Here is a 12782-nt window from a genome sequence, read left to right as displayed (position 1 = left end):
TTGGTATCATAACTGTTGGTTGCCATGCTGAAGCGAAGGCAGTGTTGAAAAGAACAAATCCTACGTCATGATCTAGCGTGAAGTGTGAAATACTGGAAATTGCAACTTTCTTAGGCTTCTTTTCAGCTAGTAATTTGATACGGTGTATGCCACTTTTGCAGTTCAAATAAACCGCTGCGATATTTTTGGGAAACTTTCCACTTTTAAAGCGATTCAATGCTTGACGACAAATAAACCTGAAAATGAAAGTTGAGATACCGTTTACGAATTTTCAAGTATGAAAAGTAATACACTAGCTTGAAATTGAAATTATGAACACTGAGGTTTATTTTTAACAGATCCACATTCAAAATCTTCATCAATTTCCCAATCATCACGTGACCGTGGGAAAAGAAACCGTGTAGCAGAGGCGGAAGTTCCGCTCTGTGACGTATCTCAAGTTTGGAAAGACGAAAGAAAAAGAAGCGCAGATCTTAAACCAAGATGTGAAAACGCACCAATCCAATGTCTCTGTAGACAATCTTCAACATCTGTTATTTTAAACTTGGAAAAAAATACAAGCGAGCATAATGTCTTGTCAAGCTCAAACAACGGTACCAGTGCTATCTTGACACCTGCAGATGTTGTAGACTTTAAGGAACCCTGCCACAACCATAAACTCACGAGTAATCAACAGTCGATGAGAACTCAACGTTTCAACGAAATGCAAAGTCAATTTGCAGACAACAGTGATGTCACTCGACAACATGACGCAGCATCCTTCTATAACGGTCAGCTGATGAGAGATAGGTATGGCCGTATAGAAATCTCTAAAAATGATGCTTTTGACTGTGAATACTTTTCCAGTCTTGCGTAGATAAGATCTTGGCAAAAATCGGTGACCTGTTAAGCTTTCAGATTTGTTTTTATTGCCCTGACCAAAGATAACAAAAGTATAACATAGCCAGGTTTTTACTATAAAAAAAATCAAACCACCGCTTCACCACACAATGGCGATAGTTTTAATGTTCCGTATATGTTTTGTTTTATAAAAAAACAAACAAATTGTTTTTCGCCAATCGCTTCCTTTTGCACCTTTGAAAGTACTTACTGAATCAATGATTTAATCAATGATGTTTAAACCTGAGTATCACCTTTAACAAAAATCTTTCAGTTTTATTTGATACCAGCAAAGTCAGCTTTGTAAACACTCAACCTTTCATGCGTTAACTTTCACATTTTCTTGAAAACGTAAATCATTATAAAAGATTAAAGACAAGAATAAGTATTTGAGGAATGAATAATTTATTCTATTTCCTCTGCTGTTCTTGTGATACATGACGGTTTAAGTGTTTTTATGTGCTTTACATAAAAACCATGACTTGTTTAAATTTTATGCATTTGCAGTAGGCTATTTTTTATTCCAAAAACGTAATTGTAACTGTCTTTCTATCTTTTTTACTGGCCCACAATACCTTGCATAAACACTAGTTTGTTGCACTCTACTGAAGTTACCCTCTATTTTTTTCAGACGCTTTTTGGACTTAGGTTGTAATACAAGATCTCCATTCAGTGATATGACTGCTTTCTTAGCATCACTGCCAGGACCAGAGACTGCAATTGATGACAGCGAGAGTAGCCTAACTGATCTTCACACCCCAGCTTCTTCTGTCTTGGAATTATCAGCTGCCGCCAGCGTTTTATCGATCGTAAATTCCAGTCTAGCTTCTAGTCGGAATTCGCTTTACGAAAAGAATACTTTACGAAAAGAATTACTTCCTAATCTTTCTGAGGTTAAAGTTCAATGGTCAGCGGATACAAAAGCGGAAGTGGATACAAAAGAGGAAGCTGATACAAATGGGACCATAACGCGGATGAATACAAAAAGTAATTTGCTTGTTCGGCGATCAAAATCTGTCTGCAAAGACCCAAAATTCACAAAGCTCACTATCTCTCCCCTAGACAGGCGATCTTCATCACCATCTTTCAGCGACAACGTGTTTTATACTGTTGGAAGTCATCACGAGGTTGCAGCTGCAAAGCTTCCTATTTCCTCTCGTAGGAATCAGTCTTTGAAAAATTTATCTTCATACAAAAGACCGAATAAACCTACGACTCCGAAACCAAGAAAAATCACTTCATCCAGCAGTACTTCTTCCTTGAATATGTTCACCTTTCCGGTGCTACAAAATGTTAATCCTAGAGTGGACCATCAAACTGCATTATCAAGTCGATTTGCATCTAGCCAAGGTAATTTATGTTTCCACACTTTTTTAGTACATTAAAAAAGATGTTGATGTCCATGAGACCTTTTTCTCTTATCCCACGAGATAGTTGACTGTACAACCAACGGAAGATGTGTTTTTCGACTACCACCACTTTGGCAATAGCCTAGATTGAATTGTGGTTACTTCTGTGGTATGGTTTGTTTAATGTATCCCATTACGATTACATAAAAATGTGTTGCCGATTGTTATCGATTACCACTTACGGTTGAAGGGGCAATCGTAGCAGATGATCTATAAGAGTTTGAAGAGTGCAACTAAATTTTAAAATAAGTTTTGCTGGAAAAGACTAATGCAGCAATGAAGAACTAGTCTAAGAGGAACCACGCTTTAGTTTGGGGTTGTTGAGGAGTGCCTCTATAAATTTTTTCTTCTTTTTGCCACAAGATATTGCAGTTTAGTTCATTTATGAGATGTCATTGGATCAAGCAACTCTATTGGGTAACAGTAATATACTTTTGGAGGGTAGGTGCCAATTTTCAACTCAAAAGAAGGCAGCTTACCCGTCATTATCCTATAAATTATACAGCAAAGCGGGTACTAAGTGATTGCTTCGTTATGTCCTTATTCACAAAACCCAGGTGAACTGAAGTGTAGAAAATTGTTGTTCGTATTATGCCAAAAGCCGACATTGCATGAAGTGCTATGACCCACAACTGCTTAGGAAACAACGATCTAAATTATACTGTAGTAATGTATTGTATCATGTTTCCAGAAACATCTGCAGAGACCGCTGTTGAAGTACGAGGTTATTCTTCGGTGAAAAACGCTCAAATCTTCCGTCGAATGTCATTACAACTTTGTCGTTCTGCAAGCACAAGCGAAGCCACAGATGAAGATTATTTGCCTTCCCAGGTAAAAGATCTCTATCTTGAGTATATCAGCGAAACGCTGTATTTTGTTTTTCTAGATGAACAAAAAGATCTTCCTATTGATACAACGTCATTAAACAGACTACCACAACATGCCAAAATAATTAATTGTACAATTGTGGTAGTAAATAATTGCTCCGTAAAAAGTGATTTTTACAATTCATTTGGTCTTTAGGTCTGTTTCCAGATTTTCTAAATATAGTAAACCATGAGTAAACACATGTTGGTTTTGAAATTAAATAAACAAATTTGAAACGGAATAAATACGTATATTGTTAAAGCATAATCGGGATCTTATTTTTGAAAGTGGATTCTATTTAAACCTCTATGCATGCAAAATATCGAAGAACTTGATTGATTAAAAAAAAATTACAAAAACAACGATTACGTTTATTATAATCATAAGTTGTGATTTTAAAACAAAACGTATAACGTAATTGTATGATTATTGTTTGGTTGTGTGTAGCGCAACGCAATTGTGCGTATACCATTAAAAACGACATTAAAAATAAAATATGTTCTCATGCTTGGCTGTATGAGTCACGTGATAGACGAAAAAGACCGATTTTTTTACAACATAACTTTACTCATTAGCTTACACGTGCCATAAAATTCATTCTAATCGTGTTAATACATCACATATCTTTATGGCGTTTAATTTGATATTCCTTATGGTAAAACCAGCTATTACGCTACACTGGCTGGGGTGTTTTGTTTGACTCAATTGGAATGTCATAAAAGTGTTTTTTGTGTTGATACGCGTTTTCTTTAAAGGTCGTATTTGTTTTGAAGCCTTTTAGTGGTGTTTCCAAACCACTTTTGCAACTCTGTTTATTGAGTTGATGTACTACCCAGGTAGAACATCATTCCAATACTGGTGCAGTAGAAATACATCATACAGATACATGTTTTTCCAAAAACCACAAAAACTGTTCATCGGCAATTTAAATTGTTGCCTTCATAATCTTAGTTTTTTCAATAGAATGCTTTAAATATGATCGCGCTGATAAGAAGCACGCATCTAAAGCAAGTATGTACAAGCCTAGTTTCCTGCCAGGCCATACAGAAAATGTTGGATGTTCCTAAGGACAAGAAAATTTTATCACACGTATGAACTCACATACAGGCCGTTGAGAGACTAATTTGTGCCCGTACCGATGACTATTACCGGCAAAAAAACAGCAACATTAAACTGCTAAAAATACACAATAGTTAAAGTAAGTTATGTGTGGCATGTTCTTCGACTTTCTGGGCCTCTTTATATGATGTAATTCTTCATATTCTGTTCAAGTTACAAAAAGATTTGATAAATCTATTGCAGGCTAGTTTTCTTTAGGTTGAACCCCTCTTAGACGCAGTGTCGCTTATGAAAAATTTATTTGATCGAATACCTCTCAACCAAAAAGTCGATTTGCAGATTTTTGGCAATTGCTTTTATCCTTATCTTCTTGTTTAATCTGACCTTCATTCACTACGTTCTTTGGTAGCTAATTCTCAGTTAATAGTTTGTTAATTATGCACCAGTGATCACAATAACAATAACAGATGTTTTGATATTTTTTTACTTTCTCATTTAGGAAACAAAACAGGCCTTGCCGCATCAATCATTGTTCCCTTACGGTTAGTTTTAGCGAACAATTGGATTACCTACGAAGTTGATTGAATCCGTAAACGTCTGTCATACCTTGGCAAATCGATAGTGTTTCCATGAACTTTGAATCAATCAATTTGCTTTTGTTTTTGACACAAATTAATTTCTTTTAACGGTTGAGTAAAAATCGAAGTCAGTATGTATTAAAAGTGGCATGGCTTCCACTTCTGACGTGGTTAAATAGAGGTCGAATGCTTCGCTTTAGCATGCGCGTTCAAGGCAACAGCTGTCTGTCATTTTGAACGCGTAAAGCTATATTTTCGTATGGTTTTTATTATCACATCTTCCTGTTTTATTGATTCATAAATGGCTTTTTTAAAATTCCTATTATGGAAAGTTTGTTGTTTTCGTTACTCACTTTGATATTTTCAAATGTTCTACCAACGTGTATTAAGAGTTTTGTTGGTTGAAACAAAACTAGTGACATGTGCAGACAAGGTCTCCAAGGACAAACTGCATGATCGGTAGAGTGGCACTGGTTCGACTCGAGAAGTGCGCTTGAGCAACGCATTTAAAGACTGCTCTCCATTTAGCGTCATTTAATAGATGAAATAAGTTTCCTCCCAAACACTCCAACAATTAGAAACTTTACTCTAACAATCTCCACGACCGGGCCTGCTTCGGTGGTTCAATGCCTCTACATTACAAGTATCCAAAACTGTCGGAATTGAGATCTTAAGGAATTTTTGTCATTCCAAGGATAAAATTTCCTCAATCAATTGAAATTGCTTCTAGCTTTTTTATAACTTACAAGTTTAATAAAAAAAGCTGTAGGTGTTTGGAAACCTTGTATTTTACTTGTGTTGTTACGTATTTCAATTAATCAATGGAACAACTATTGTTTAGTGTCAAAGGGACACACCGAGGCATTCGATCTCTAGTCTAGATTCCGAAAAAAGTTGGTGTGTAGCGACAACTAGCGAAGGTATCAATAATACAAGACGTGCAAGGCGAAGACATCGGCCTCTTTCTGAAATTCAAAACTTAAGGTTAGTGGCTTAGTGGCAAAATATTTTTAATGCACTGTTTAAAATGGCAAATCTCGTAAGGTCTCTTCTTTTTGAAGAAGATTGAGTCCAAAGAGAAAGTGTGAGAGAGTTACATGCAGACAAACCCAGACAACAAAATCCATGATTTTTACATTGATTTAACTTCTCCAAACGTTGAATCAATGTAAAAATAATGGGTTTTTGCTGTCTGGGCAGGGCTATGGAGAGGCTGATTTGGGCCTGGTACGAACGAGATTCTCGGGCCCTGAATCATGGTCCTCTAGTTTTAAGTTCACACCCCCCTTGGAAAGGTTACCCCCCTGTTAACAGTACTGCGGGTCACGATACTGATTTGTTTCCTGTTTTGTCTGTTTCTACCAAGTTTATCTCAAACTAGAAGAAAGCTGGTCAACTCCATTATTATCAACTACTCGGGTTTGTGAAACACAAGCTGAATGTTGTGATGGGGGAATACTGTTTTATTGTTGTGCCTTCAAGCAAAAGATAAATAGTGTTCTTAGAAATTTAAAACACATTTTCTTTTCAGATGGGATGTGAAAGCCATTCCCGAACACAAAGAAATACCCAACAGTCCGACGACTGCAAAGAAAGCTGAAGAATGCTCAAAGGCGCCATTTAGCGATTGTCGTAAAACTTCAATTCAGCCACAGGAGAGCACTAATGAAAATAAATTGAGATCGAACTCGCTGTCTTGCTCTGTATGCGAAGGCTTTAATTCTACTGTTCTGGGATCAAGTTTCAGTGATGAAGATATTTCGAATCTATCCAAGAAGGTAATAAACTTCGTTTTATTGTTTTCATTTTAAATATTGCAATATTATCTTAAAATGAGTACAGAAACGATTGTTGAGAAAATAATTTGGATTCATTACCATTGAAGGGCCTTACTCCCCCAAATGGGTCACTCTAAAAAAATAATAAAAGGATTTGAAAAATGTGTGATATAATCGTCCAGTTTCTTGGAAAAACTCCGGTTTTCTAAATTATCTGACTCCTATCCAAAACCACCTCCTTGACACCCAGTCAACCTTACTGGTGATACGCTTTTTCGCTAATCTGTAGATGTGGCAAGGCGAAACAAACTGATGGACAAGTCATCTTTACTGTCCCCAAGCAGGCACCGAAATGGATGTATCAGTTACATTGTACCACGTAGCAGCACTTCACGAAGCCTTTCTTACCTAGCTGGCAACATCCTTTGCAAAAGTTTCAATATGATTTTTGATGCCACCGACATTTCCTTATGTTGCGTATTTGTGCAACTTTTGTTGATCCTATGATACTTATAACTTGATTTGCAAGAATGTACACTATACATGGTTTTAAGCGCCGACATAAAATAAAAACAAAATATGCGACCATTCAAATGTTGGTATAAAACGAGGAAAAACGTGAGGTTACTCACACTCCATAGACCAGCGGAATGAAACGTATAATTATTTTAAACCATAACGTACTAACAGCATGATTTATTGTTTATTTACGAAAATACACAAAGAATCCAATGCAAATCTTTTTGAGTAATTAAGTTACTATACTTTTTTAAAGCATGTTGGGATTTTACCGATTCTATTTTTATGATACTGTTTTTTAAAGTTGTAGGCTAATTGATATCCGGTACGTTAACTTCTAGTTTTTTGTTATGTGATATGTTGTCAATAATGTAATATCAACTATTGTAAAAACTGAAAGACTACAGTGTGGCTAACGTTTTCTAGAGTTAGAAAATGTTTGTCATTTTCTAAACTTTCATGGCTGAGAAGACTACTTTTTGTTCAGGTCTCTTGCCAGACAGCAAATCAAACGTTTTTTAACAACGATGGATCCAAAGTATACATCCGTTGAATCGATGTGAAAAAACGGTTGATTTGTTGTCTGCGTTGTAAGCGAATAACATCATCTTTTTTTAGGAATTTTACCGGGAGTCAAACTTGAATCGTTCTTTATCAATCATTGGAGGAGTCAATTCTCTTCCTGAAAGCCTGTTAAAGTTTTATCCCATCAGGGTAAAAATAAATATTTTGAAGGTTTATGGAAAACTAACCCATAGATAAAGTTTCAAAATTTTCATGCACAGTTATCTAAATGTGGGAATGAAACATTTGGACGTAGCGGACATGATGAGTGTGAGGGCGGTTGAAAACCCCAAAATTACTGCTTAGATCAGTGGTTCTTTTTTTCCTGCAACGCAAGGAATTTTTCTGATCTTTTGATGCACAAAGAACTAATTTGTGAAAAAGCATACTGACAAACTTTATTTCTTGATACAATAATAAAACAAAAAAGAGACTGAGGTAATGTGATGTGTGAGCTTACCTGCTTTTACTGCAATCTACTTGATTAAATCTTGTTAAAATGTACGAGATAGTCGCTTTTATTTTCATTACATTCATTCTTCATACATTTTTCTTTATTATTGTAGTGATGGTAAAACATATACTAGTTTGCACATACAATATAGGGCAAAAGTATAGCCTGATATGTAACGCGGTATTATCTAAATGGGGTAGATCTATTAACCATTTAATATGATATGAAAAACAGGAAGAATCTTGGAATTAAACTTTCTTTTGGACAAATTACAGTTCAACAGGCAATGTCGATAAAACTCTATTTTTGATGTGCAACGAAAAAGAATAGCGATTAAGTTGAATAAAAGTTATTTCGTCCAAAAGTTGAAAAATTTTAAGAAAAAAACATCTGTTTTGCTAAATGCGATATAAAACACAACTTTGTGACAACAATCCCACCGATTCGTAGTTTATGTATCAGCTTATTAAGTTATCTCTCTATTGCCTGAAGAAATACTCCATCGATTGAAGTTCAAGAGATGGTGTAATAGCGCAAGCTGATTTCGATTAAGCTCTTGAGTTACGTAATTTTTGTAACACTTCTTTTGTTGACAAAATGCCGCTCATTCACCAGTTTTTGGTTAGTGGTTTTAGTTTTTGTGTTTATTCAGTTACAGAATTAGTTAAAAAAACACTTCATTGTGCGCGACGCCCTTAGCACTTTTAAATGTCACGCTACGACGTAATGGCGCACAGTTTCAAAACTACTGGCTTAGATGTAGCCTACATGTCTAAATACAACCTCGCAACACATCACCGGAAACATGTTGTGAAAATGCCACTTTCCATCAATTTTTTCCCTGTTTTTCATCTTAATTTTCTGCCTAAGTTTAAGGCCAGTCTTTGTCTTATATGACGTACAATCGCGTAGGTCTACCTGTTAGAGTATTGTATACCAATAAGAGCATTTTTAGAGACTGTTAAGTTATGTTAATCGCGTAGCTTAAATGTGTATCTTCTGCAATTAAACGTTGAAATATTGCAAAATCAGAGTAACTTTTTAACACATACATATCATTATTTGTTGCAGTACGGTCGTGAGCATTCAACACTCGGATACAGCACTACCGATCACGTGACCCAGTTGCTTTCGCGGATTAGTCAAAGGTTGAATGACACAAAGCAGGAAATTTTTTTATCAGGTAATAACCATTCTGTTGCTATTTAAAAAAATTATCACAAAAGAACAATGGCAAACTTTACCAGTTGCGCAAATGGATGCTCGTCAGCTAGAGCAGGCGTTTCCACGAGGATGTGCGTTGAAGGTAGTGAGGCAGAGAGAGGTATTTATTCTGTTAACTCATTTCCCTTCATTATTAGCATAAAAACCATTGCTTTAACAAGCGTGCTGAGGTCAACGTGGGCTAGATTTATGTGTCCACTTGTCATTTATTGATCGCTAGTTAAAAATTTCAAAAAGAGTTTTGAATTCCCGCTTACCACTACATATCAACTCTTTAACTCTTCTCCTTTTCACCTCTCATAATGTTCTACCGTAAGGTAACTTTCGCTTTGTTGAACACATAGAGTAAACCAAAGATTGTTTCCTCCTCAAAATGTACTACCATGACATCGGGAACTTATTAGGATTTTGACATGACATTTTAGGTTTTGTTTTTGATTCTTTATTGAATGCTTCAGATATAGTGTCAAATTTGGTCGCCAAATTATGGAAATATTTTTACATTCGCCTTACATCAATCAAAAAATTTTCAACAAAACCCCCCTTAACAGGATGCTTAGTAAACGAAACTGATAGTTATCCAATGAAATCGTTTTAAGATGAATACAGTGGAGGTTATTCTAGACCTAGTTGGAAAATGCATAACTACGAATGGTTATATTCGTCAAGCATATTAGAAACTAAATCTGCCTCGAAGTATATACCTATTTCAGAAATAGACACAACTTTGACAAGCAAGAAAAAAAACCTTGTTCTACATTAGGATCTTAGAGAAACTAGAGAAATATTGTAGCTTTAATTGGATTTTCAAAAAAAATGATGTAATTTTGCAATTAATATGATTTGATGAGGCAATGAAAATGTCACAAATATAACATGAATTAGTGATGCGATACTGATCAACCCAGCCTCATGGGCGAAACACATGTCTATCGCTGTCACTTCTTGCTATACTCAACTGCGAAAAACAAATAACTCTTAATTGGACTTGGTGAAAGATTATGATCCATAGATCATCTTAAAAATTTTAATGGTTACTACAATGGGAAAATGTTATTACTTTTTTTTTATCAAAAGTAGTCAATGACTAAAATAGAGTTTATGGCGTTAAAAATGCATTTATGTAACAGACATAACAGATTTTGCAAATTACTAACGACAAGTGTTAATCTTTGTTACACAAAATAGCATACGTGACAGCTGTCATAAAAACTGGCCTAATTCTTTTGCAAACGGTAACACCCGTTGCTAGGCAGCAGAATTAATTTACTGTTAAAATTACAAATGATGTAGCAACATTCCATTTATAAAGAAAATCGCAAAACTCCAACACAGTTTTAGACAAAGATGTTTCTGTTTTCAAGCGCATGCTTTCTCATAAAAGCAACCAAAGTTTTCGATTAATAATTTTTTGTTTCATCATTAGCCACACAGAAAATTTATATATGATCATTTATGGCCTTTGCTTTGTTGCAACTGCCGCAGTGACGTACTTATGACGTCATATATTACTTATTTTCTTGTTATATCTCAGAGCTGGTATAACGGGCGTGAAAACCATATTGTAGGCTTACATAACAATACCAATCGCTCAAAATAACTGTATGCTGGCTCTCGGGCCCGTTTTGCATATATGTGATGTAAAAAGACGTCGTAATAATACCAGATTTTGTATTTTGAAACAGCGGAAGTTATTGCATAAGCCCAACTTCAGTTACGGCTGGCTTCTTGAAATCCTAGGAATAGTTTAGGGAGTGGGCGTTTTTAGATGTAGTTGGTGACGACGTTTTTGCCTTGTGCATTGTGGGAAATAAAGTATGACTCGTTTCTGGTTACAATGACCTTTAGACATTTATTTTTTATTTTCTCACGTGGCATTCAAAAATTGCAAACTTACGTTAATTTACAACATCTAATATTAACTTCTTTTTTTGTGTCAAGTGGGTAAAAATATCTTAGATTGGAAGATTGCATATAAGTAAAGACGCAGAAACATGCTTTAGATTTTTGATACATAAGTTACTGCTACGAACTTTAAACAGTTAAGCAATAAAACATATTTGTACGGCAGTTTGAGTTGAGAATCCTGTCATTTTACGGACTGCACATGTTTTAAACCATTGAAATACATAACAAAACGTTACGTATTTCAAGGCTAAGTAAAAAGGGTATAGGCTGTTAATAGTACGTTGAAAAAGTTTTTGTTGGGACAAAAATATTTTATTAGCCTATTTAAAGTAAAGAGTTTGTTTAAAATATATAGCTACTGAATAGGCTACAGCCAAATATCTATTAAATGTCATGCAACATTTAATACAATATCATTAAAACGTTGTAACAGCATTGAAAACCTATTTTTGTGAGGACTTAAACTTCTGGGGGCGATTGGTCCCCTCGCCCCTGAGGCTACGTCTCTGATACAAAAAAATAATAATGGCAGTGGTGCCCTGTTAATTAGATCATTTCGTGACTAAGGCAAACTAATCCAATTTAACGTGGGCTTTTGAGTGCGTTTGGCTATAATAAAAATAGTTTGGAGTTGTTGATTGCAATCTGTTCCAAGCAATAATTTGTCTGGTGAAGATAATAGAGCAGGCGTTGTGATGGAATGGCGTTAGAATAACTTACAATTCATTGCAAATGGCAATCCATGCTGTATTACAAGATCAACGTGAAGTACATCAGAACTTTTCTTGATTTCTGTGCTTGTGGTTTATAGCAGTAGCAGAGTCAATTGCCAGATAGTTAGCGCTTGCAAACTTTAGTTTACAGCACGTAGGCTACTGAGCACGTTATTCAAATACGGGTCATTACCATTTCATTTAAAACTTATTGCACTCATTATATTCTTGAAAACGCTTTGGTACAAGAATTATTGCGGTAACATTTACGTATAACTTTCTGAAACAAAAGGTGTCGGAAAATCGTGAGTTGATTTTCGACCAACCAATCAATCATCTTGCAACCGGTCGTGGCTTTTAGGAAAAATTTACATATCGTGTTGTTACCGCCAGTATCGTCAATGAGACTATAGCGAACGCAAAAGAACGGAAGGTCGCGTAGGCTATTACAGAATTACAGGCTATTACAACCTCGGAAATTCAAATTTTTGAACATTTCGTTGCTTGGAAATACTTGAATTTTTTTCAGTTCAGTTTCTTTTGTCTCTGGCCATCACAGCGAAAACAATACATGGCAACATAGCAAAAGTAAAGAAAAAGGTAGAAGCGACAAACTTTAAATAAAATACTGCATATTAAATCCGTCGTAAGATTTAAAGTTGCTCACAGAAATCTTTAGACGCGATAGCTCGAATGATTTTTCATACGATGAGTTAGCATGGGCAATTGCTTTGTTTTACTTTAAAATTGGAAATATCTCTGTTGTAGGCTAATTCTTAAAGTGCTTGCATGGATCAGGATGATGGTGAGCGGACATTATTGTAGATATG

The 12782-nt window shown here is 35.4% G+C and overlaps 1 protein-coding gene across 1 annotated transcript in view; it reads left to right on the top strand.

Moving 5' to 3' along the window:
• Positions 1–555: 555 nt before the first annotated feature.
• LOC145774380 (uncharacterized) overlaps positions 556–12782 on the top strand; it is a 28092-nt gene continuing 15865 nt past the window's right edge. The window contains exons 1-7 of the mRNA XM_082585618.1: positions 556–789; positions 1511–2229; positions 2980–3119; positions 5634–5776; positions 6324–6570; positions 7708–7803; positions 9179–9290. Of these exons, the coding sequence (XP_082441744.1) occupies positions 680–789; positions 1511–2229; positions 2980–3119; positions 5634–5776; positions 6324–6570; positions 7708–7803; positions 9179–9290 (1567 nt within the window). The 5' untranslated portion in view covers positions 556–679. The remainder of the gene's footprint in view (positions 790–1510; positions 2230–2979; positions 3120–5633; positions 5777–6323; positions 6571–7707; positions 7804–9178; positions 9291–12782) is intronic.

This window comes from Aplidium turbinatum, chromosome 7 (assembly GCF_918807975.1).
Source record: "Aplidium turbinatum chromosome 7, kaAplTurb1.1, whole genome shotgun sequence".
Taxonomy (NCBI): domain Eukaryota; kingdom Metazoa; phylum Chordata; class Ascidiacea; order Aplousobranchia; family Polyclinidae; genus Aplidium; species Aplidium turbinatum.
Note: the sequence above shows the minus strand (reverse complement) of the source record. Positions and strands in the feature narration are given on the sequence as shown.